Here is a 27244-nt window from a genome sequence, read left to right on the forward strand (position 1 = left end):
ATGAGGAGGGAGAAGTCATTTTAAAAGTTGGTTTTCAAGAAAAGTAAAAATAATATGAATAAAGAATGAAGAAAGGCAAAATTATGTTGGCTCTTTGGTGTTGAACTGTGGGGACAAAGAAAAGGAAGGAAAAAGGAGGAGGGAGGTAGGTTGTTCCAGAGGCTGCATACTGTTCCTATTAACTCCTGCGAGAATGGTGATGGCAGCTGCGAGCCTATAGCCCCATGAGGTCATCCTCCAGGCTTGGACAGAGAATGTTTGTAACCTTGACAAGCCAACACAGAAAAGAAACAAAAAATACTGAAAGATATGAGGCTGGATGAATATGCCATTCATATATCTTTACATTAATATGATGCAGCATGTCATTGGATGGACTGGGAACCTGGATAAATCGTTGTTGAATCTATACTGAATGCGGCAATAACCACATAGATCTGCTTGTTTTGAGCTGGTGATGATAACTGAGCCGAGCATCGGGGGTAGCACATTTTTTCATTGTAGTTTCTGTTGCATGCCATAAAAAATGGAGAGACTGTTAGGGCAGAGGGCAGTGCAGGGCCAATCTGTTAATAATCAGGCCCACTGGTTTATTTCAATACATCCAAATGCAGGCAGTTCATTAAAGGTGACATAGAATGCTTGTATCACACACATATGTTAGTTATGGAGGTCTACTTACATATATTAACTTGTTTTCATGATTAAAAACCTCCTAATCGCTGCAAACGAGCCGATCAAAATATCTCCTCACTGACGCTCTCATCAGCCGAGCTGTTTCAGACCAAAACCACACCCCTAGAATGTGGACTGTGTTGTGATTGGCCAGCCAACGAGAGCTTTCCCACTGTCCTGTGATTGGCCAGGTACCTGGAAGTGACGTAATAGATAGGCCAGCTCTCAGATACACAGCTCCCCCTCTGGCACGGTGGATGCTCTGCATCTCAGCAGCTACAACAAGAGTAGTTCTTCTTCTTCTTCTGCGGTTGAATGTACGCAACCGGATGTGCCCGGACTAGTGCCCGCACCAGGAGACGCTACGGTAGTGAGAGGAGTGGTGAGGATTTTTGATGACGACATCAAATTAAGGAAGTGCCGATCCGCTTCGCAGAGCCCAGGAAAACAATACAACACTATTTTCTCAGCAGTGGCTGAACTGTTGTTCTGAAACTTTAGGGTTTCATAAACGAGGTAATGACGCAGATACACACACACAAACGCAGCGTTAATTGGAGCTTCCGGTCTATGTGGGCTTTAATACATCTTCTGATGCACCTGAACACAACATCAGTGATGGAACCTGGTATCCTCGGGTGTTTAGGGTCTCACAACATCATACACCGTCCTCCAGGCGACCCCACCACGGTTGTGTTTAGGTAGCATTCGCTTGTCCCCATGGACCTTCTCTCCGGATCCAGAGCCATCTCTACGCTTTCTGGACTGCCTCGGAGATGTTCTTGATGGCTCTGGTCCTTGATCCTCCTGTGATGCCCAGTACACTTAGGGCTCTGTGGAGTGATTGCCCCACAAATCCTCTGCAGCCTACTTCGATGGGCATGCACTTTGCCTTCCAGCCCTGCTTTTGACAGCCGATGACCAGATGATCATATTTGGTCCTCTTCCTTTCATGAGCCTCCTCCAAGCAGTCTTCCCATGGCACCGTCAGCTCCATGATGAGGATGTTCTTGGTAGCCTCTGAGACCAGACGTATATCTGGCCACAAAGTGGTGCTGACGATGTGCTGCGGGAAGCTGTTTCTCCAGGTCCACTAAGAGCTGCCAGGATTCCTGCTGCCACTCTTGTGTCCTGGCCTTGGCTGCACTCCTGCCTTGACAAACGCTATTGCACTGGTGGTGTTCTGCCCTGGCTGAAGCTGCTGATACCCTTGCTGATGGCATCTGCAATCGGTTTCAGAACCTGGTTATGGCGCCAGATGTACCGGCCCTCACCTAGAGCTTTTGGGCAGGAGCTCAGGATGTGCTCCAATGTTCCCCTGGCTGAGCACAGAGAGCAATTTGGGGTCTCCACCTTTCCCCAGGTGAAAAGGTTCGCCGGGCTAGGCAGAACATCGTACACTGCCCGAATCAGGAAGGTGATGCGGTGTGGCTCAGCCTGCCATAGGTTTGTCCAGGTGACTTTCCGGTCCATTGCCTGCTCCCACCTTGTCCCTGACCCTCCTCTCCAAGGTCTCCACCATGGAAATGGGGACCTCATAGACATGTAGCGGCCAAAGTATCCTTGGCAGAATACCATGCTGGTAAATCCACGCTTTAAACTTGCCTGTGAGGCCAGATCTGTCAACTGCTCTTAGCCAAGTGTCTAGTTCCTGGCAGGTAGACTGCACCGATGAGGAGTCCTTGAGGCTGCTGTCAAACACCTTGCCCAAGCCCTTCTCTGGCTTTTCTGTCTCATCCATGCCCACTGGAGGAGCTTTTCCAGCCCTTGCAGGATCCACCTGCATCCTGGTACAGACTCTGTGGTGACCGTTAGGTCATCCATAAAGGCCCTGATTGGTGGCTGGTGGATCCCTGATTGGGTCTGGGGCCCCCGACACCCAGACTCTGCTGACTTCACCATCATGTTCATCGCCAGGGCAAACAAGGTTACCGAGATGGTGCAGCCTGTGATTATCCCAACCTCTAGCTGATGTCACAGCTCCTGCTGAGACTCTTAACCTGAACTGATCGTAGTAGTCCAGGATCAAGTCTGCAACATGATGTGGCACATGGTGTTTGGTCATGGTGGTCTCAATCAGTTTGTGGGGGATGGAGCCAATGGAGGGATGGAGGCATGATTACATTCTGGATTTGTGTGTTGTGTTAGCACTGGGTTAATTGGCGTCATTACCTGTTATAATGGTAGAACGATGAAGCTAATTTGGACTACAATGTTATTATATTTAACGTATTTTCTATCCTGCGAAATGGGCCTCGTCCAAAGGTTCAGACACAATTTAGGTTGTGAGCCACTGCTGTGTGGCATTGTATTCATAGTTAAACATTTGATAAACACAGTTTTCTACAAGTTCATATTTATATACATGTATACAGTATAGAGAGGAATATGTTTATATATTATACATATATATATAGGTGTATATATATATAACTGTATGCTTGTGCAGTTTTACATGTTGTAATTACTTTGTTAAAGTTTGAATACATTACTTTCCTTTGAAATCTAGTGAAGCGAAACTCACCAAAACAGAGTGAGTTCAAGTGTTCTTAATGACTGACTTCGTATAAAGGAATGAAAATCATGGGTAACAGGGAGCCTGGCTCTGCCTAATGGTAACATTATCCACCTACCATCTCCGCTGATTCTGAATGTGTAAAAAAAATAATAATAATAATTTGTTAAGTTTATACGTCACTATAACAGGCTGATGTGAGAAGCAGTTCCAGCAAGAAGGAGATAAAAAACACTTACTTCTCAAACTCTTCTACTGAGAAACATTGAATAAAACTTTGAATGACCTAATATTTTGGTACTAAATCAAGTAACACAGGAATTAGATCAGTGTTTCTCAATCCTGGTCCTCAGGACCCAGTGCCCTGCATGTTTTCACTGTTTCCCTGCTCCAACACACCTGATTCAAATAAGTGGGTCATTACCAGGCTTTTGTTGATGAGCTGACTATTTGAATCAGGTGTGTTGGGACATCCCAAGGACCAGGATTGAGAAATACTGAATTATCATACATGAGCAAACCAAAAGCCAAAAGTCTTCATTTAACAAGCAATTGAAATACTTTGCACTAGAAATCATTTCCAAAACCAGTCCAGCAACCGATGTAATGAAAAACCTCCTAAGGACAAAAGGAGGGAGAAAAAAATAAGACTTTTCTGATGATACAACTCTTGAGTTTGTTGTTTGACTTTCTGCAGGCTTCTCTGAGAGAGGATATGAAAGGCCCAACCATAATATGACTTTAGGAAGAATGTTCCTATAGACTGTAAAAAGAAAACAAAACAAAACAAGTCCCGAGGAGTTTCCTTTCAGCTAAACCAATTTTCCAAACCACATACAGTTTGGTGGTTTAGTGTGATAAATGTTCTGGTAAAAGAAAGACACAACGCTGCATTTGGATGGAGACTCAATAGAAAACATAGCAGAGGTTAATAAAAACAATCCTATCTACTGCCTTTCCATGAAAATCACACACACACACGACTGGAATGACATCAGTACAGTAGTGTCTGTAACATCCAACCTATCTTACTCATTCAAAGTTCAGTCCCTGTTAAGAAAATCCCATTATTTAAATAAGAATATGAGCTGCAGCTGCCTCATAAAAATATAGCATCAGGCATGAGTTTACTGGTTCAGTAGAAACAAATGAGTTTCGATTGAGAAATTTGTCTTTTTGGCTTTGGTACACATGAATTGTTGTGTGTTTTGCCCGCAGAGCTGCTGCACAGAGCAGCGACTGCACTTTCTTACTTGATCTCATACCAAACAAAAAAGGCTAATTTTTGTTATGAGCTCATGCTCATAGAGCTAAAAAAAAAAAAAAAAAAAACATTACACCCCATTATTTTCCTTTTTCTTCTTTCTTCTTTCTTATTGGTTCAGTGTGTAAGATTTAGTGGCATCTAGTGGTGAAGTTCCCTAACTTCATGTATGTCGTAAAGAGGCTTTCATTTCTCATGTTCTCCTCGTATCTATGTGTGTTTTTTGTTTACCAGATGGTTAATTTGGCAGAATACAGTGTCAATGTAAAAGTCTTCTATTCAAAATGTTACTTAGATAGTATAAGCAGAACATTTGAATAAAAAAAAGTCTATATAAAGTATGACAAAATAAATGTGCTACCACCACTGTTACTACTACTGCTGCTGTATACACCTACATGGTAAATATTAATCTGAAAAGTAAAAATGTGCTTCAAATGTAAAATAATAAGAGAGGGACCGTGTGGAGGTGGGCGTGGCTGTCAGTCAGCTCATGACAGCAGTAACAGGTGAGCTAATTCAACATCTGAAAATAAAGCAAACAAACAGAAAGGGTGTTGTTAAAAATGGGATTCAAACCAGTGACCCTATGCAGCGGTGCTAGCCACTACTCCACCACTGTGTGTCCCTACTGTAACGTGACAATTTTTTAGAATGAAACAAGGTTTTTAACCTACTTGCTGCCTCTGGTATTCACTTTGATGAATGCTGTCCCCTGAGAGTGATCGGTCTGTTCTGGTGGCTTGTAAAATAAGGTCATGTTTCTGCTGTAAGGTTAAGATCACACAAATGATTGAAAAGGTTATTGCTGGAATGATCTGCCAGTGGCTGCGTGGGCCAGACTGCATCATTCACTGCCAGCTGTTCCGCCTCCAACCTCTCTGGCGAGCTGCAAGTCCTTTTTTCAAACCGCTACAGCCACAGAGCTCTTACGGGGGACCTTGTTTGAGTCGACGATGTGCATGAAATTAGTTTTTTCTACATGTGCCAGACTCTATGCCATGAAGAGTATTCTGTTTCACTCACTCAATGAGGGGCATACTGTATAAACAAACTATGTGAAACCTTTTGATAAAGCAGGAGATGGATTGTTTTCAAATGGCAAATAACGATGTCACACAGTTAACTTTGAGAATAGGACTGTGTCGAGCTGATGCTCAGTTTTATGAAGCCAGCCAGGCATCAAGTTTATCATCAAGTACAGAACTTAAAGAAGACCAGATCCACAGAAACAGGGTGGGAGTCTGGCTGAATAGTTCATGGAAGATCAATTAGAGGCTGAGAAAGTCCTCTGGAAGACTGAGAAGTCTGAGATCAGCATTTGATGTGTTTTCCTTCAGGTTGAAGAAAATAAGAAGTACCAGGGTCAGGAGAGTGACGGATAAAATGAAAAGCAAGTTAACGTCATCAGTCATCAAAATCCTTAATTGTCGTTGACTCTAGTTGTGTCTTTTCCTGTCACTGCACCATGTCATGCATGCAATCATTTTTAATCCTTAAGATCCTGGCTAAGTAAATAATAAATCAGTATCAATCACCTTGATTCTTAATGACTGTATCTAATTTTTCATTGAAGTAATGTTTCAGAGGTCAATAGTTCAGTTTACCTTCAGGCAGTGAACCCCTGGACTTCTTCTTGTTTTCATCTTCTCTGTATTTGGAGACATTTCTGTGCAATTTACCTTGGAAATGAATTATTTCCCACCTGACTGTACAATAAAAAACCATACACTCACATTGGTTGGCTTCCACCACTGACTTTGCAGCTGTGTTTTTGCTGTGGCCAAACCAAACAACTGAGGAGCTACCAGGCCCAGGTGCACACCAGGGGGTTCCATTCCACTTTGCTGCCGCCAACCACAAGGTGCAGACAGAAACATGGTCAAGTTGTTACAGATACAATAACACTGGATGAATCATCAAGGCTTTATTTTATTTTATTCGACACCTCAACTGCCGATGTGGGGGAAAAAAAATAAAAAAATCTAGGGGTAATTAACGTTGGCGTAGCAATACATTTTAACACTCTTATCCCACTGCAAATATTGGTACTGCCAAATCAGGCCAAGTGGTAACTACCAACAATCCAGCTTGGCTGTGGATGCCACCGGCAGCAAAGCAAGGAAAGTTGTAATCATGCAGCTAGTTGGTTTCCTGTCATTCATAGTTGGGTATTGTGTTTTGTTATGGGTCAGAATTGTATCACCTTGTAATCTGTCTGGAAAATAATAGGCATAAGAACATTTTTTTATTTATAGAGCAAGTTGCAAGCAAATAAGCTCAAAGTGCTTTCCAGGGTCAAGGAACATACAGCACTAAAACATAAAGCACACATGTGTATATACAGTACACACATGTCATATTCAGCTGAAGAGGAGAGCGTTCAGTCTGACTGATGATTCTGGATTTGTGCTCTTTGGCAGACGTTTTCTGTGAGAAATGGTGGTAGCTGGCTTTGTTTAACTTTGAACGTGCTTGCTGTTTGAGAATCCGGTTGTGAAACTTACTGGATTTTCACATAAGCCCAGCGTTTCTATACTACCAAAGTTCTTCTTTTATTCATTTGCAAGAGATTTTAGCAATAGACCTGACTGTAGGTCTAAAAGAATGCAGAGCTGTACTTTTGCCTTGTGGGGTATTATTGGAGAACTCTATTAAGGAGAATACACACATTGTGTGTAATGCACATGTTGGACAACACTGTAGGAGCTGTAATGGAACATGTTTAACATGAAAGTTGAAATCCCCATCGATCATGTTGTCATCCTTCCAGACGATATAGCCAAGAGTTCTAATCAATTAGTAAAGAACATAAGAGACAACAAATGACACTGCCGACAACAAACGCTTACTTTGATATACCTGTAACAAAAATAAGCAAATACTCATCGCAATAGCAGTACAGGCAAGTCACGTAAGCATCTGTTTGTCTGGTGAGGTAACGTGCTGAGATACTCAAGTGTTTAAAAACACGCAGTTAATGCCTGATGATATTTCCAGAATACATCTTCTGGCCAGCCAAATGAAAAATGGTCTGTCTGTCTGCTCCCAAATAAGATGTTTAACAGGTTTACCACCGTTAATCCAAGCAAAGCAAATACAGGTGCAATATAAAAATAAAATGTATGTGTATATATATATATATATTTTTTTTTTTCTTGTTCAGTGAATAGAAATGTTTTCTATTTAGATGAGACTAGTCTTTGAGGAAGCGTCTTTAAATGACATTTCCTTTTTATTAAGTGTTAATAGTTTCTTCTTCTTCTTCACTTCTGCAGTGTTTAGGCTGTAGTGAGATTGAGAGAAAACAACCAGATCACATAATCCCCACCAAATTACAACTACAAATATTAACTCATGGATCAACACACTGTGTCCCCCTGTATGACAGGAAATGACTTGACACTGTTAGTGATGGGCTTTATTCATTTAATTTATTAAGATGCTACATAGTCCAACCAGGTTGGGTGATCTTTATACACCAGAGAGACTACTTGACTAGGAATATTATTTATCTTCTCAGATAGTTATTTATTTATATACATACAAAACATTTTTTCCGACTGCTTACATTGTTCATGGTGATGGTCAGAGACTCCACAACAAGTCAGTGTAGTGTGTACAGAAGGGCCTGCATTCATTAGCGTTTACACAGAATTATCATTGTTTGCGTCATCCTACGTGGAGTAACAAAACTGATGAGGTTTACAGTAGTAAAGTCTTAAATTTCATGCAGTATTATCTGGCATTTGGAAGTATTTTCCTTGTACTAGATGCTCTGACACTCCAACCAGGATCAACTGAACAGAATAATTTTGTGTAAGTTACTGTGTGGCCTAGCATTGATAACTCATGATGGGACTGAAGCTCAGGTCTGCTGTGCCCTCCCCTCGAAGCAAGTCAAACTCAACAAATTTACACAGATACAGTAGAAACACACACTCATTTTATTTTAATCTCTTACCCACCAGATCTATTATCTTCTGCACCGCATAACATGAAAAGATGGTGAAAAATGTGTAATCATTTAGAAAAGGGGCATTTACTGATGCTTATTTACCTTTTTTATACACTTGAAAAAAACAATTAGGCTGTCAAACAATGTAAAATAATCACACTGTCCTCTACTTCCTGAAAATGTGGAGATGAAACAAATTTAGTCAACTTTTCTCTTATTTATTTTTGACACAAAAATAATCATTAGCTCTGGAACAGTACAATGTCATCATGTGATCCCTCTAAGGATATATATATATATACATATGTATGTGTATGTATATATATATATACATATATATATGTAACTAGGCTGTATGCATGTTCCTCTCAAGGGGGGGGGAAATATATATATCTTGAATTGCAAATTGCTGGAAGATTTAAGGAAAAGACTTTTAACCTTTTAGTACTGTGAAAATTAACACAATTTCAAATGCAGTGAGAATATAATATTAATGAATGGAAACATGCTGAACCAACACCAACAAAAGGCCTGCAGTGGAGTGAAAAAGAGAGCATATCAATATCCACAGTGGAGAACTGCAACAGCCAGCTTTAAACACTCTTTTGACATACATTTTGCCCAAAAAGAACAAGACGTCAACAAATGTATGGCTCTGTAGGAAAATATGACAAAACAAATAAGATGTGGGAAAGACCGTGTTTTTTTTTGTTAGCCCACAGTGACAGGACCTTGGTGTTGTCAGAAATAAAACAAAAAACATTCACCTCAACATGCACCTAATGTCCACTTGTGGTTTCTTATAATATATATGTATACATGCTTTCCATGTGATTGGGTATGAACCCTAACCCTAAATATGTTCATATACAGTATATACCTCCCTCTTAGTCTTGGACTGGAAAACGTGACAGGAATAAGGTACCGCATTTTCCGGAGTATCTGTCACAAAATACATCATGATAAAAACCTATTTAAGTCGCATTTATTTCATAATCCAAAATTGAACATTTAAACTGACTATTCAGTTAGCCTGAAGAACATAGGCTAAACTTATTAACGCAACAGGTGAACAAGTTAATTAAGTTCCCGATCTTATTCTGCATCACGTTGAATTCTTCATCCTTGGTGTTGCTTCTAAACAATTCCGCTGACTCTGGAGGAAGATGAAGTAGAGGCTTTGATTTGATGTGCTCCATACTGTCCATCACAAGCAGGGCTTTGCGTTTTTTTTTTTAAAGGCATCAGGACGTTTAGAATAGCACTTTGTTTGCCAAAAGCTCATCATTTCTTCATCCATCCACCCTTTCTTGTTTGAGGTCGCAACAAACATCCATTCCATTTGAAAATAACCATTGGTGGCAGTTTCGACACAGCGTGGCCCGTGCTCTGATTGACAGGTGGTTGCGTTGCATGAGGTGATAGCACCATGAAGGCCCGGCAGCAAAATCATTTTTCCATCTCCTTGGCAACAACATGCGCATGGAGACGCAACTGCACCGTTGATAAGCCCCCTCCAGCAGCACGCTGTTCAAGAGCCCATTTGTGGACTCGTTCCTCCATCTCTGGCCACTGCGCTTTCAGCCCGCCATTAGCCTTCTTTGATATTTATTTTCATAGAAGTTTATAGAGGTTTCGAGTTTTTCACTCACTCCAAACTTTCTTTCTGCTGCTCGATTACCGTTTTCGGCTGCATACTTTCTAATTTATGGTTTAAATTCTGCAGTATAGCTTTTTCGGTGGTGCAGTAGCAGCGTTCAATTGTCACAAGTGTGGACGGTGCCCCTTGTGGTCACAGATGACATAGCGTATATTCGCTTCTAAATAAATGGCCAGCCAAACTACTAAAAAAGCGTGACTTATAGTCCGGAAAATACGGTAGACCTAAAATAAGGAGGACATGAAGACAGAAAATACCAGTGGCATAGTGTTTCATACACTGTTCAAGCTTCCACAATCAAAGAGGAGATGATTTTACAAAGCTTCTGATTGGAGGAGTCAGTTTGATAGCCCTGTGTGAAACCCCGACAGTGTGGATCATCTCTCTGGTAAATCCCTTCCTTAAAGGGGGTTTAGCTGGAAGGAACACCTGGATATACTGTACAGAGTGTATAGTATGTGGGGGATTACGTATATACATATACGTAAGCTCTGGCCTCTGTCAGTTAGACAAAGAAACAATAATACACTAAAATGACATTCGCACAATTGCAATCTGACTCACACACCAACACTACCTCGCCAGTGTTTAAAAAAATCCATTTGACTGAATCACAAGCATTAAATCATGTTTCCATTACCCTCACCCACAGAACCAGTCATCTGTATACATGAAACTTTGGAAGAAAAGCCAGAATGATTATGTGATGATTACGTGAGGCAAGACCTGTAACAGTAGGTTTGTTCATAAGATCTTTCTTTTCTTTTTTTTAACTTTTCTCATACATTACCTTTTTGATTTATTTATTTTACATAAATCTGACAGAATCAAAACATGGAACCACCCCCCCACCCAGCAAATGTGGCATTTGCTGAACCATAACGCCAAATCCCTTGTGTTGCTTTCATCCCCCAAAAGCATGCTGCTGCCAACCAAACTGCTCTGCACTCTACAAGACCAACTTGCCCACGATGACGCCCACCACTAAGAAAAGCATAATGAGGGCCACCGTGCGGACGCTCAACCCTTCCTCCTTCTTCATGCCCATTGAGGAGTGCTGAGACGACATCATGTTACTCTTCCTCATCCGCAGACCATCGTCCTCCTGAAAGAGGGGAAACAGAGAGGAAATAATTAAGAAATGATGAAAGAGGGCAAGCATGTGGGGAGAGCAGTGGTAGTCGGAAGATGAAATTACAAACGAGAACGTACCATAGATTAAAAACTGACAGTGAGGGGAAATAAAAGGTTAGTTTGTACATCAGTCAACAAGATAAGGCAGTATTTATTTAGTAGTTGGTGCAAATGATCTACTTAAATCTTCATTTCATCAAATCCCCCTGAGAACTGGAGAAGGCGCCAGGTTTTAACACACTTCATTTCCCAGAAGTGGGTGGGTGGGGGGGCTCTGTTAGTTTAATCTAAGCCACAGGGGCAGCCAACAGTCATTCTGCCTCTGGAAAAAAGTAAAAGGGGAGGAGGTGGTGGTGGTGGTATTAGTATCTACGGGGAGGACCACGCTCTCTTGGCAGCCTGTAGCACATGTGCATCTGACTCATTTTCAACCAAACCTCATTTTAAACCTTACTTCATTGATCGTTGTAATTTATGGCACACACATTGATTTACACAACTGCTATTTCGTGTGGAACCCCGGAGTCTGCAGCTGATTATAGATGTGTGCCATTTCACTGAATGCAAACTTCAATCGCAAAATACTGTCTCTGTTTAAGGAAATACAGCAAATTCAGACACTGCTCAGCCATTTTGGAAGAAAAACGTTGTTTGATTTAAATTTCCACTTCATTTGCTTATCGTGATGGTGAACATCAATCACGACAAAATAAATTGCAGAAACATAAATGAGAATCTGGGAGTTCCATGTCACCACATAATGTGGATAATTGAGATGACAGGTCTTCTATTTTCTTTGTTTCATCATTTCTGTCTGAAAATAAATAAATAAAAGAGCAGGTACATTCCTTATCAATTGAAGTTTTTAGTTATTCAAGCAATATGTTCAGACTAGTTCCAACTCATTTGGCTGAGGAAAATGATACGATTATTAAACTCAATGATTCAAGGTACTAATCACAGAAATTAAATGGTACTTTAGTACACAGAAAATGCCACAGATTTGAGTGGGGCAATTCAATCTATCACTAATACTAAAAGATGAGCCAGCAACAAAAAAAACAAAACATAGGTGCTCCCCTTTATGAACCTCTGCGTCTACATCTATTTGAAGTCGCGATTTCTGACAGGAACACTGAAATTATACCTGCATCTTTTAAGATCTAATTGTAAAGAGCACTAAGGGTCATGGTGGGAGATATTTTTAAACCAAACCTTTGCGTTCCCCTTGCAACACTTTTTGCGTTCCCTCATAATAGTTTTCCCTCCCGGCTCCCATGCTTCAGGCAGCTCTTCCCGGGCCATAAATAGCATTTGCTCCCTACGACAACTCCCCGGAGCTCTGCAGCCCCATGCCCCAGGCCAGCACTCATCCTCCAGCCGGAACTCCACAGCTCCAACAAAATGGAGTGGGGTGCAAGTGCCATGCACAGCTGGGCAAGGCTGCCTGAGGGACAGGGAGAGCCGGGGAGGAAACACAAATGTTATCCCTTATTTGTAGCTGCATTTATTGTAGCCGTGGAGCTCCAGTGATTTGTCACGGGGAGAAAGTGCCATTTATAACCAGGCAGAGCTGCCTGAGACACAGGGAGAGCAGAGGAGCATTGGTAGAGAAACACAAAAGTTATTCCAGCTATCCTTTATTTGTAGCTGCATTTATTGGACCCGTGGAGCTCCGGCTGGAGGATGAGTGCTGGCACGGGGGCGAGGAATTGTCGCAGGGAGCAAGTGCCATGCCGGGGCGGGCAGATCTTCCTGAGGCACGGAGAGAGCGAGGAGGGAAAAATATGGCGAGGGAACGCAAAAGTTCCGTCTAAAAACATCATGACCCTAACTTGGCTTTGTAGAATTGTAAATTACGCACAATGGATTATACGGACATTCAGTGACTATAGTCCCCGAGGCATCTCACTCACCCTAATCTGTTTGTTTTCTTCCCGTAGCCTCTGGGCCTCCATCTGCAGTCTCTTACACTCCTCCATGATCTTCTTCACCTCCCCGTCATCCAGGGTGGAGCTCAGTGACTTCACAGGCAGGGCAGAGGAATCTGACTTCAGCAAGCTGGACGACATCATCTTGCTGGACTCCATGTCATGCTGTAAGTGGGTTATAGGGTAACCAGTCATAACATTAAATGCAGACTGTTGTTGCAGAGATGTTTCTATGGTAATTCTGAGCAATGGCTTGGATGGCACACAACAGCAGTTTACATTAGGGGACTTTCATGTACACCATGAATGGAAAACACAGGCCTACAAGAAAACAGAGCCACATTTGAAGCCCCCTCACTCTGCAGTACATTCAGTTTCCAACACATGTGAAACAGTTTTTTTGTTGTTTTTTGTTTTAACTACTACATACTACTACTACAAGTACACAGGCATATGGATAACCGTTTGATCATAACATACATTTAAGAACAAAGCCTTCTATTGATAAATTGCAATACTACTTATGTAACTCGTAAGCTCAGTCACCCATGTGGTATCGCATATCAGTTGTTAATTTATGTTTCATAGCTAATGAACATGTCAAAAAGAGCCATCATAGCAAGACTCAACAGAGTGAGGCCTGTTGCATATATACACTAACATAATACTTCTGTGATATATATATATATATATATATATACATATATATATACATATATGTATATATATATATATATGTGTGTGTGTATATACTGTATATGTATATATATATATGTACATATATATATACATTTGTGAATCCATACGCTGGTTTAACCCTTCTCAGTGACATCTATCCAGAACTTTACTGTACTCCTGTACAATAAAGGACATATTTGGGCGGTGCTTCCTACATGTACTGTATATCCTTTACAGTATGCAGACAGGGTGGCCCATCCCTATGACCCGGAAACTTAAAATATGTCATTTGTTTTATATGTTTTACACTCTGAAGTGGGCATTTTAAAAGGTTTTGGCCAAAACATAAACTTATGGAATTGAGTCTGTGCTATATATCAAATTAGCTGCAGGTTTTCATGCTTATTCCATGCCTCCTATCTCCATGTTTGTAGAAGAGTTCACCCAAGGGTGCCTTTCATAAGTGGATGAAGCTGGTTTCTGTCAGCATTATCTGTCTAATGGACTCTGTAGAACAGTAATGACTGGGAGCAATGTGTATGTACCACACAGTTCATAATGAATTTAAAACAGCTACCACAGGTCATCTCTCTTCTCCCGGTGTTCATAAGGCTCGTAGACTAGGCTCATATTCTGACATGCTTACATCTCTACAGATATGTGGGGTCTGTGAGGAGTCCCACCAACAATATACTGAATGTGAGAATGAACAAAGTGGGCATCTGAAAGGTAGAGCGGGAGAGAGACAAGAAGAGAAAGATGGAGGAAAGAGGGAAGTGGAACAAGATGGAGAAAGAGATAAAGAGAGAGATTTATGCTAAACATTCAGAGGCAGTATAGACAAGATGTAGAGATTACAATTTTAAAACAGAGCAGAAATGAGAGGAGCTGAGATAGGACAGAAGACTTGAGACCCATACAGAGAAGGCAAATGAACGGTGGGGTGCTGGAAAACAATAAGAATTGTATAATGGAGCACCATCTAGTACTACCAATGATGTTCTGAAAAAAAAGCAATAAAATGCATATTTTTAATTCTGGAGAGTAGAAATTGTGTGTTTGATTCCCTTTGTTATTTGATTTAATTCTCCAGTGACAACAAATAAATAATGAGACAAAGAGAGGAGAGGAACAGGAACATGTGCTTACCATCTTTTCATTATCCAATGGCATCTCAAAAACACACCTCAGCTTCGAGTCCATGAGCTCTTCTGGCTTTGCTTCCTTCCACTGGAGTCATTTGAACAGGACGAAAGGACAAATTGCAATAGTTGGTGAACATGTAAAAATCCAACTCCAATAGAAGCAATATTTACACCTCTTTCAACATTATGTGTATGAACAGGGTTGATGTGGTGGCAAAACTATAAAGGACCTTTTGAAAACTTGGAAAGCAGTAAAAACATGTTTACACAATCATTCTGGAGGAACAATGAGACATTCGCCTTGATAAAGTCCCATCAAATTATTGACATCACATTTTTGTAGTTCTCAGCAATGCAGCTATGAACACCAACAACTGATATTTGGTGTAATTTTTTAATTAACATGTATGGCAGATAATTGGGCCTATTCTTGACATTACTTGTCAACTTGAATGCTGCAAAGTGATCTTTCAACAAAAAGTTTAGTTCTTATTACCTATTATTTAAAATGTATGTATGTAATTTATGGGTCATTATTTTAAATATATTGGTGCATATTGTGTAATATGTATAATGCAGATTGGAGACACATCTTTAGTGATGCCCAATCAATGGTTATTTTTATTTTTTAAGAGCAATTTTCTGTATAATTTGATATAAACTGTTATATTTCATCAGATGGAGGAAAAAGAAATTCAGCATTATATATCGGTTATCAGCTTTATCATTTTAGCTCTAACCTCATTAAACCACTGATTATGATTATTATTCTTATTAGAAATGTATGCTAAAATAAAATTGTTTTATAAGCCATTCAGATGAGGTAATTCCTTTTTTGCTGCACAATCCAATCCACTGTCACAACACTCACAGTTTAGTCTGGAGGTGTAAAATCTTAATGTCAGCAGCAGGCAAGACAAAATATTCAAGACACATGCTTGTTGACTCTGTCCAAGACCTGCAGATGTTCTGTTAAAACACAGCTGGTAGATATGGCATCTTCATAAACCGTATGCTGAGGAGACCATTTAAAATAATACAATAAATAAGCAGCGTTTCATTGGCAAGTACCCTGTTCCTCAAACTGGGTGGCAAAAGCCTGATGTTTAAATAAATCCCTTACAGCCTTGCAATCCTAAGGTTGCCTGTTCAAATCACACACCAAATGGAAATTTCCAATGGAAGTCAAGCTGTCTTGGAATTGAGCACTAAACACACAACACAACTGCACAGTGAGGTTTAAATACCTGGACATATCATATTCACACTGTGGCTGTAAATGTGACTATGTTCCTGGTCACCGTGCACTTTTAACATATTTTTTAAACAGCTGGATTGTTATTAGAGAAGACATGCTATGTCTAGTGTTTCCAGCTCCAAACCGTGTGTGAAGCAACATATAATTGCCATCAGGACTGTGCTCTCTCTCTTGCTCTCTCTCTGTTGTCCTCCTTTTAAAGGCCAACCAAATCTCCAAATATCTCCTTTTTAGTCTAAAGTCTGCTACAATTGCAGGCTTGAACAACGCACAAGTCCAGGTTCTTCTGCTGTTCGGTGACCCTTGGGTAACCATTGCTCAGGTTGTCTGTGTATTACAGTGTGTGCAAGTATTTTACTGTGTGGGTAACTTACAAAGTGTTACAACTAAACCGTATTTTTATTTTTTTTTATTGCTGTACTGCAGGATCTCCTCCAGGCCAGTGGCTGTCTACATGAGACATGGTCAAGTAAGGTCTTTCAAGACCTTCTTTTAATTTAATTAAATATATTAAGTTTTTCAGGTGGAGATAATACATTTTACATTTTGTTAGCTCGTTCCTCTTGTATGTGAGAATAACAATTTTAACAACAATTTCCATAACTGTTCAAATAATGTGACCTGGAACTTCGGTGTCAGAAAATGAATGGGTAGATTATATACAAAGAGGAAACTGAAAGGTAAAGTAGCAATTATAATAACGATAACAGTAATACATAAATATTGTTAAAAGTGACCTATACTCACCACTCCCTCCATATCAGTCATGTCAGGAGGCGCTAGCATGGACTGGACCATGAACTTGTGTTTACTCTTTTCATTCGGGTCATAATCAAATGGCTGCAGCATTACTGAATTTAAAAAAAAGGAGAGAAAAAGCAATAGTCAGGGTCAGCATAGGAATGACAATAAACTGGCAACAATAAAACAAAATAAAGACACATAAATTAACAGTAAAATAACCTCAAAGATATTCTATTTACAGTGACAACATCTGAAAAAATAATAATCACATATCATCAAATAGTAGCACAATAATATTCTATCAAGTTTTACACTTGCAACCTAAGCTAAGCAGGCTACACACACAAAGCTTCCTTTTATAATGTCACAAAAATAGTTTGGGGTTAAAAATGACAGACTGACTTCTTATAGCAGCAGATTACTTTTTTCTTGTTCATTAGCAATACTACTTATCCTTTGAGGGCCACTGGGGAGCTACAACGAACCCCAGCTAATACTGGTGGGAGGTGAAAGGTGAGTTACAGGCCACAAGTCTTTCACAGGGTTGCAAATTAACCCAACCTGCATGTCTTCAGACAGAGAGGAATACCAGAGCGGCTGTGCTCGCTGGCCAGGGGCCAACCCCAGGGCCCTTTTGCTCCCACAACACCGCTAACCACAACACCAGGTAAAAACTAAAAATCACACAATGTAAAATTTCAACCTTCAAATTACATCTTTAAGACTATTTTGATGGTACATCATCTTACATCAGGGTGAATGGCAGCTCTGTCAAAGCCTGATCCGGTCTGCATTGCACTGCATTGGCACTATGGAACTTGTTACCAGGACATACAGTATATTTCACAAACTATACGTTTACCAACTGGAGGGGAACTCAAGGGCAAATCCTACATTGTGTTATTTTAAGAATTACATAAAAGTGAATATTTGGGGTGATAAATGGTTACACACCAGCCCACTGTGTGACCAGCAAATGAGGACTGTTATTTCCTCCTATTTTAAACCAAAGCCTTGGGAGCCTCCCAATATAGAATTAGTATAATGATTTTGTTTAGCAATGACTCTCAGTGTAATTTCCCCCTATTTTAAAACTTGTCCCCCAGGAACCTCAGTAAAGCGTGTCAAATTGTCTTTTTAGTATCGTCCAAACTGCAGCAGACAGAAAAACAACATGATTTCTTGGGGAAATTTAGGGAAAATAAACTTCTTTCCCAAATACTAACACTTACGGAACATACGCTATTAGTACTAGTCAGCAATGTTCCATCTTTTTTCCTTTCTCATCTCTTGCGTTCACTATGTGGATTAAAGAGGCATTAGTGAGTATCAAATACCCGTGTATTTGTCAAACACAAAACTAGGGCCTCCATGTCTTAAAGAAATTGGGCTTGCTCCTGCCACTTGGAAAAAGGGTTTTAGATGATTTATTTCTATGTTCGTGTTACCATGACGGTGAAACACTGACAGATCTACAAATGCCCAAGGGGGTAATCTTGCTAACAGCTTCCAAGTCTGCCTTTTTCTTTCTTAACATTACACATCACTCTAACAAAAAGCAGGTGTGGAGTTGGAATACTACTTTAACCCATCACCACATCAGTCCCCTTAGTCTGTGGTGTGTTATTTGATGTCATTCCAGTGACTGAAAAAGTATTTCAGAGCTGCAAGAATGATTTACAATCACCTTCATATGTCAGTTGTCTAGTTAAGGTGGTTGGATGAGTAAAACAGATGAAAAAGCCTATTGATGTCTGATCGTTTTCTTCTCTTTAGAATTGGGATGTAATTCAAAGCAATACTTTGACATTAGTATGAACTATGTCTGCAATGTCTATGCGCTTCTTCAACTTTCACAAGAAAAAAATGACCTCCTAATTTCAAAGCTGGTGTAGCCATTAGGTTGGTTTTCATACATGGCACATGCCAATTCTCCCTGGAGTGGAAAACCTTGGAGATGTAGTGCACCATTACAGCAATCAAGGCATTTCAATGTCACAAACCAGAAACAGACAGCTTGAACAGATTGAGAATGTCCTGTTTCAGTCAGACTCAATTTGTACGGCCATCTACCTTCGGGTCCAAGGGGACGATAATGGAGAATAGGGGCAGAAAGTGTTTCAGTTCTTTGAGCAACATAAAAAAGGTCCAGAGCCAAGGTCTGAGATTTTTTTTAAAACAACAGTAGAGGAAAAAAATACTTTGATTTGCAACCTTTGAACATACATTTGCAAAAAGCTACTGCTAATGGAATAATTCAATCTTCTTACTTCATGCTGGGCAAACATTTGCTAAACGGAGAGGCTAATTGCAGTCAACATGGTCAAGCTGGATGTAATCACATGCCTGCTTATTATTGATGAATCGAATAAGTAGAGAGGCGAAGGAGGAAGGTAAGAACATTTGTTTTTTTCCCCACTTCTTCTGTGTTGTGCTGACAACAGAATTACAACAAACAATTACCTTGAAGTGCTTACAAAATAAGTAATAGGTAAGTAATTTAAAAGGTGATGTTTAGAAATCTCTTTTTACAAACGCACAAAAGGTTTGGCATTTTTGATTTAAACAGTACCAACATAAATCATCAAAGTAGTTGCATATTTCTTTCATTTTTCATTCATTCAATCAATGAAACTATATGTATCAGTTTCACTCAATAGCTATGAGCAAAACAAGTGTCAACATTCATGGCTCAGTTTGGTTCACAGGGCCAAGAGTTACAATTAATTCATATTAAAGATCAATTGCTTTGTCAATACAATCTCCATATATTGTAGAAAATATGTCTGCTGCAGTTTCCCAGAGTGGCCCAGTACTGGAAAACCAGCTGTTAATTGAATCATCATCACTTCCATCTGACATCACACAAACCACCAAAAGGAACCATTTCCAGCCATCTCATCAGAGAAGTTTGTGTGATGAATGTGTTCTATAATTTAGTTTGGCCTTTAAACATTGATATAAAAACTCAAATGGCCATTAATAGGCTAAATGTTCCCCATCCCTGGTTAATGTACATTATGTTGTGTCTGCACTTTGGATTTAGTCATCTGCCATTCATCATGTAAACTTCTAGGTTAACTTACTAACAACAGTAGACCTGCTAAATCAATTAGATTAGTGACAAAATTGGAATACAGGCAGAGATTGTCACAATTCCCACCCCAACACAAGTATCAAGGTGTGTCAAGATGGTTTGATTGCTGATCAGTTAAAAAAAATGCCCAGATCAGCTCCGATCCTATACTTGATAAGGACTGGGACATCCCTTTCTTGTCCTCTTATAACATTAACCCCTTTGAAATTAATATCAAGACAAGCAAAATAAGCTCATTATGAAAAGTGCAATAAAGACGTTGTTCTTTTTCTTTCTGGCTCCCTAAGCATGATAGTACCTCCCGAGTATGTCAGACAAACTTCTGACAAATTCCCAGAAGAAGCTCAATATTTGTGGACACAAGAATTTTTGAAACATTCACGCCACATACTTTTCCACTGGATGCTGCTACATGACACCAATCAAACTCAGCAACATTCCTGTGGTTATGGCTATGTTCAACATATACAGTTACAGCTGGGTAGAGCTTCAAAAGCGCAGAGTCTACCCTCAGCTAAGCCTGCAAATGACACATGTGGGGTTTGTAGGTATTCTGTTGGCAGACAGTTCTCCCCCACCTCAATGAGAGAGTCTGTCTATATTGCTTTGTTGTTTAAAACTACAGGTCAAAAATAAGTGACTCGAGCAAGTTACAAAACCTGTACTTCTGCCTGAATACCTCCAAGTTTGTCCTCTAGGGATATTTTACTGTTGGTAAAACTTGTGGTATGTGTGTAGAACAGCAAATAATGATTTTAATAAGGTAAAACAGTCTGATAAGGAGATTTTTTTTTATCAATTAGCTGTACTGACGCTTTTAAGAAGAAAAGTCAAAGCTGACCTACAGGTTTCTCACATAACAAGATTTATGTTTATATTCAGTGCTACACAAAGCACTGTGAGACGGTGAGGTTAAACATAGTGAATTATCATTTGGCCCGTGGTGGTGAGCTTCTCGTTTTAAACAGCACCAAGTAGAGATGATGTGGTTAACTTTTTCTTCAACTTTTTTTTATGAGCCGCACTGGTGAACTGATACTAGAGGACATAAGCAATAGGAATATTTCAATTCAGTATACAAAATAGCATCTGTTGCTCATTTCAGAACGGTATAGCAACAAATGTCAGTTTAATGGTGTGAATTTATCACGTAAAGAATTTTACTTACACTTGGTCTTTGCCAATACCAATAAAGTATGATGTTGATATTAAAAGCCCACAAGAAGTGCCCTACTCTGACAGTACTACATTGGTGTTTGTTCTCCCTGAATACAGACTGCGTTGGGGGAGGCTACAGACCATGCCTGTTATTGCAGTTCTGGTCCCAAATACAGACAAATGTGAAGACAGGATAAGAGCAGAGAATGTCCAAAATCTAAAAAAAAATTGGTATTTATTTTACGATATGAATTTTACAAATACCACAAGACCTGTATGTTAAAAACGGAAAGTGGTGCAGCAAAACACTGTTCAATGGGGGACCCGTTTTACTGCTGCACCACACATGCTAAGGGCTTAGCTGTAACTGTAGTAGTAACTGGAGCAATGACCACTTTACTCCACCAACTTAGCAGAAAACACGTATTAGAGAACCAATAATATATGCAGTTAGACACATATAATTGCACCACTCCATCTCTCTCTCTCGCTCGCTCAATACAAGCAGACACACACACAAGCAGTGGAGTGGCTCAGTGGTTAAGACTGGTACCCAGTGTGCGAAAGACATTATAGTCGCAAGTTCGACTCCACCCCTGGCTGATTGTACTCAATTCCATTGTAAGTCGCTTTGGATAAAAGTGTCTGCTAAATGATATGTATGTATGTACACACACACACACAACTGTGCCTCTCTCACTGGAGCACTCATTCATGCTAATGCATGAAAAAAATCCTGTTGTATACCACTGAAATTTTTAAAAATACCAGCACTACTACACTCCACAACCCTTAAGTGGAGGATAAAGTGGTAGAAAATTAATGGACCAGCACTACAGAACTGGTGAAAAAAGGATATTGGATGAGGGAAAAAGTGGAGCAAAACTATAACTCCATATACATTGGCCATATTAAGACACCCAGAGGGACAGATCTTTGTATTTATTGGTGAATGCATTTTCAGAAAATCGTTTTGGACTTGAACCTGTGACGTTTTGTCAGCCTAATAAGTACGAAAGATGAAGACAGCTGTTCTGATTTGTCACCCTTTGATGACAGCAGGGCCCCGTGACACATTATGCAGTTGTTGACACTAGATAGGGTATGTTGTAAAATTAGTCTCTAGCTGTAAATGGTAGAAGATACACAGAGTGGATAGAGACAGTACCTGTCTCCCTCAAATTATATGACTGGGTATGAGGCAACCCAGTAACAGAAAAGGTGCACACTCCATATGCATTTGTGGCACATGGAACCAAAATGTGCAACACATTCCTGTTTTTGTGGGAATGAGAAAATGTTTGGTGTATTAAAAGTAAAAAAAAGCCCTTCTGATTCATTTTCTGGTGACATAAAAGTTTCAAAAACAGTGGTAGCAACATGATGAAGTTGCAAGTGAGTAAATGCATATGTTAACAAAGCAATCAGAGATGGCAGACTTCACCCCATTCACGCAACAAGCCCCTGTCGGCCTCTGTTGGTCATGTTGGCAAGTGCAAGTGCGGAAATACACAGACAGACAGACAGACAGACAGACAGACAGAGCCACTAAAAACAATTCTTCACTCCCACTCTGTGGGGTAAAGTAACAAAGGTTAATTGCCCTACAGTATTTTGTGATTAGTCAGTTGCTCATTTATTACCGGAGACATTGATTGAAGTGCCTGCATCGATAATTCCACTGTTTGGTCGCACACAGTAGCGGCGTGGTGCTGTGGTCTTCACCTTGAAGCATACATTCCTGTCTGTAGGGTTGGAGAGCTTGAGGGTTGTGGTGACCACGTCTGAGAACGGACCTGTAAAAAAGGTGGACACTTAAAAAGTTTGTTTTGGACAAGACAGTTGAGGGGTACAGAATTTGTGTGTTCTCTTTGATAAATCACATATATTACATTGTTTTTTTTTAAATGTGCAGCAAGAAAGTGACAATTATTACTGAACTAATTGCACAAATGTACAGAACATGTAACACTGATTTTACTGCACACTCCTAATCTGAGAATAAAATACAAACAGGCTAGAATTTAAACAATGTGAATGTTCAGAATAATTAGCTGAATATAAAACAAGTGAGCAAAGACAAAAAAAAAGCGACATGTGCTCACTAGATTCAGTGTGGTCAAACAAAGCCTCAATGCATGTAAATTTAATTATAACAAATCCAATCCACTCCCACAAGTCGGAACTTCTGCCACATGGTTTCCTTATTTGACCTGACATTTTGATAATAGTATTTTAGCGCCTTACCATTCAGCTACTGCAGGTTTTTAAAAAACATTTAACTTGAACTCTTCCACAAGATAAATATTTCTCGGCCTGTTTCTCATATAAAACCCTCAAATACTATGTCTTGGTAACATAACCTGGCGAGAACTATGATAACTAATATGGTCATAAGCATCACTGATGCAATTTAATCTGTTTCTCCTTTTTCTTCTAAAACATAGCCATGAATTATTGTAGACAAGTGATGTCTAATCCATCTTATGAGAAACAATTATTGTATCAGTTTACAAAAATGTTTAATGCAAGGTTGGGTCGTTGATCTGAAAGGTAGTAGTGTATATAGCGACTATCCTGTCCTGCTGTAGTCACTCTGCATAAGAGTGGGAGACTGTTTTTGACTCACTCAACAAACAATTGTCCACACACGTGCGTGTTCGGGTGAGGTTCCCATTTAATAGACACAAACAGACAAAAAAACATGAATGGATTAATGCAAAAGAGGAAGCTAATAAAAGTGATATTGCTGGAAAACAAAGAAGTGAGATGCGTAAGTGAGTGAGCGAGCGGTAAAAACCGTATTATCCTCCACCCCATGCCCCCCTGATTGCCTACACCTGTAACTATAAAGAAAGCGCTTTACTGCCACCAGTGGAGACCTGACAAAACCTAAATGACAGACAAATAAACAGTCATTTAAACATATATTTATATACAGTGTAGATATATTTCTTGACATCAACTGGAGGAGCTGAGTATTAGACCACAAATGCCATCATCAACTGAACCACACATTAGACCAACTGAGTCAATGTGTAAATTAAACGGGTCATTGCAGGTCTCTGGGAATTCACATTGAATGAGTGAGTAGTTGTCTGGATGGTGTTTCTATCCTGCCTCCTCAATAACTCCTCGCAACTCACATCAACCACATGGAGTATTTCCAGTAGTTAAGAACACTTACAGTCTCAGACAGTTACTGTACAATTTCCCAAACTTTAAACTTAATTCACTTATGAGTCACTTATGGAAACCGAATATAATTTCAGAATTTATCTTTACCATTAATTAAGAAGATATAAAATAAATATTCCCAACTTATGTAATGTCTATAACAGAGGTCTAAATGTATTTGTTGTTGGACAAATTATATTTATTCAAATGGCATCACAAACTCTCTGCTTGGCAAGACCACATTTTTTAATCAAGTACAGTTTTCTAATAATGAAAAAAACTAATTAGGCCACAACAAAAGCTTGGACAGGGTCACATTTGCAGTTCAAAGCTCACTGACACTGCATGAAAGCATGGCTCTATTTCAGAATTAGCACGTACACCGGATTGAAGATAAAGTTTCAGCTCAAAAAACATCAAGAGCAACTGACACTTCCCTAACCCGCTGAGCAAAAACAGAGAGGAAATTCAGACCCTCACAAGTCTGGCTTGACATCAAGGCTTTTAACGAAAGAGACTCACGCCACTGACTACTGTACACCTGATCTACTACTTCCTGAAAGTTTCTTGGCATACGGTTCTAACTCTTGAAAACTACAAATGACAGTCAAAAAACTATTACATATATTGGATATTTAAAGCTGTCATCTTCCAGGTTTGGGTTGTATTAAAAAAACATAGAACTGTGGGGGGGTGGAACATTTGATGTAGATTGACCTGATTAAAACAAAAATGTATTTTAAAAAATGTCCATAGCATAATTTTCATAGCATAAGTAAGTATGTGCACCATATATACGGTCTCAAAGGTTTCTACTAACCGACCCACTCTCCATTTAATTAAGTTTCACAATATGCCTGTGCCTACATATTATTTGGGACTTGAGTAGAAGCATGTGATTTGTGCTACTGTCAAGAACAAAGAGCATTGTTCCTTGTTTAACACACAACACATCTGATTTGACACTTTATTTTGAACTGTGGGGTTCAAGGGGCCAGGCCAAGCCGAGCCAGGTCAGGCACCCATGCTGTGGTTTGGAACAGCATGGGTGCCTTTTGGGTGTTCGTCCCCAAAAGGCGAACACCCAATTAGACACAAACTAATCGACAACACACAAGCAGCTTTGCATAACAACACTTAATGAGCTGAATTCTGATATAATCAGCTATTACACTATGAGTAAGAAATTAACAATATTTTCCACAATTAGTATGACAATCATTTTTCTTTCAACTACTTGTGCGTAATCATGTACACTCAATGTCGTAGACTACTCCCAAAAAAAGACAAATACCTATCCTTCAAAAAAAAAAAGAAGCAAGAATCATGAGACATCAGTCAGGAGCAACATATAGGTAACTAAGCTTTGGTTATGGTTACTTAAAACTGTCAAATACAATGCTGTCCCTTGCTTTTCATATGAGAATTTGATGCTTTTCTTTGTCAGAATTACTCCTTAAGATCTTTGAATATATAATTTGTACTGCTGCACAAACAAAACAATCAAATATTATACATAAACAATTAATATTGAGAGCATTCAAGCATTCCCCGTCCGTCTGTATGTCTTCTGGCTTTTATTAACAAAATAACCATTAATGAAAAAATGTGATTCAACACTCATTGATTGCGACCTTTTCAATGTCTCCAAATGTCATTCTTGATTGGAGCAAATATCTAATTATGCTTTGAATCTGTTGTTGAACATAACAATATTTTCGTGATACTAATTAGCCTCTCACTCCCAAGTACAGAGTGCAGAATATGTGTCAGGGTGTAATGTAATACTGAGCGGATACAGTAGTGCCATGAGTTTATGTAATATTGTTTAGGCCTAAGGCAGCGTGATACTTTCGCAGCCAAATTGTGAACTTCACTCGAATGGTCATCTGGACAAACCATAAGGAAACTGGCATGTCGATGACCTGTAGCTAAAGCATGTGATCAGGTTTATCAACTGTCCTGTCATTGTATTACAGCTTACTGTCCAACAGAGCTCATGTCAGCTAGCTCAACCTGCTAGGGATGTAGCAACACCATGTGTGCAACGAGGTCAAGAAATTAGAGGGCACTCGTGCTGTGACATATTAATTATGACTAATATTTCATAGTGGACGAACATTTCGTGTCTTACTCTCGGGACAACATTAGGGGCTGCCAGCTTGAGTGCATACCAGGGCCTGGATAGCTTAGCCGCTGGAAGCTAATTTAGCTAGCTGGCTAGCTAGCTGTCAGTTGACCTGCCGTCCGCACAGAGCAGACTCATTCGTTTCATGAGGGGCAATATAATAAGAGTGAGCACTGCATCTTCTCCCCGGTTATGTTACCATAACACTGCTCTGCCCCCCTTCTCCGCCCGCTCCGCGTCTGGCAGATGCGCCCCCGGGCCCTCCCCTCTCTTACCTCTGAATTTCAGTTCGTGTTGAGGCTCTAAGAGCAGAACCTGTTCCGGCCTGGCCATATCCCAACAGCTGGAGCGGGGTTAGCGCAGTGCAACCAGTTCCTGTCGGTCTCCCCCGTGTCAGGATTTTGTTGGGTGCTGCAAGGTCTGCGGTGTTGTTTTGACAATGAATTAGCGGGTGTATATCCTCTATAACCCCCAGTCACTGGTGCTACTCGAGCTGCTAGCGGCTGTTGTGATGCAGCAGGAAGGGAGTGAAAGACAGCGTGGTGACGTCACTGCCTCTGCAGAGAGAGACACGGAGGGGGAGGAACGGTATTGATGGGTGAACCCAGTATTAGGGAACATATAAGTGGATGAATAGTCATAATAATAAATGTCCCATCTGAACTTACCTGTGTGACATCTTAGAAACTGTACATATTTTTCATCAGCAACATGTTTTACAA

At 40.0% G+C, this 27244-nt stretch overlaps 1 protein-coding gene and 1 pseudogene across 1 annotated transcript; both read right to left on the bottom strand.

The window, feature by feature from the left end:
* Positions 1–1372: 1372 nt before the first annotated feature.
* LOC122767961 lies at positions 1373–2776 on the bottom strand (annotated as a pseudogene).
* Positions 2777–7866: 5090 nt separating this feature from the next.
* Positions 7867–27054, bottom strand: LOC122768246 (vesicle-associated membrane protein-associated protein B/C-like). The gene is made up of 6 exons (XM_044024092.1): positions 26798–27054; positions 22861–23013; positions 16966–17069; positions 14965–15045; positions 13123–13302; positions 7867–11177 (listed from the first exon to the last, which is right to left on the bottom strand). The coding sequence occupies exons 1-6, from the start codon at positions 26853–26855 to the stop codon at positions 11022–11024; spliced, it is 732 nt and encodes a 243-aa protein (XP_043880027.1). The 5' UTR covers positions 26856–27054; the 3' UTR covers positions 7867–11021.
* Between the last annotated feature and the right edge of the window lie 190 nt (positions 27055–27244).

The sequence above is a fragment of the Solea senegalensis genome, linkage group LG4 (assembly GCF_019176455.1).
Source record: "Solea senegalensis isolate Sse05_10M linkage group LG4, IFAPA_SoseM_1, whole genome shotgun sequence".
In the NCBI taxonomy this organism is placed as follows: domain Eukaryota; kingdom Metazoa; phylum Chordata; class Actinopteri; order Pleuronectiformes; family Soleidae; genus Solea; species Solea senegalensis.

What these genes read in the sequence shown, in the direction of transcription:
- LOC122768246 (XM_044024092.1), bottom strand. Translation starts at nt 26,855, where the DNA reads ATGGCCAGGCCGGAACAGGTTCTGCTCTTAGAGCCTCAACACGAACTG. An exon ending in ACACGAACTGAAATTCAGAG is followed by an intron (nt 23,014 to 26,797) that starts GTAAGAGAGGGG and finishes CCTTTTTTACAG; the next exon opens with GTCCGTTCTCAGACGTGGTC. An exon ending in CATTGGATAATGAAAAGATG is followed by an intron (nt 13,303 to 14,964) that starts GTAAGCACATGT and finishes ACCCACTTACAG; the next exon opens with CATGACATGGAGTCCAGCAA.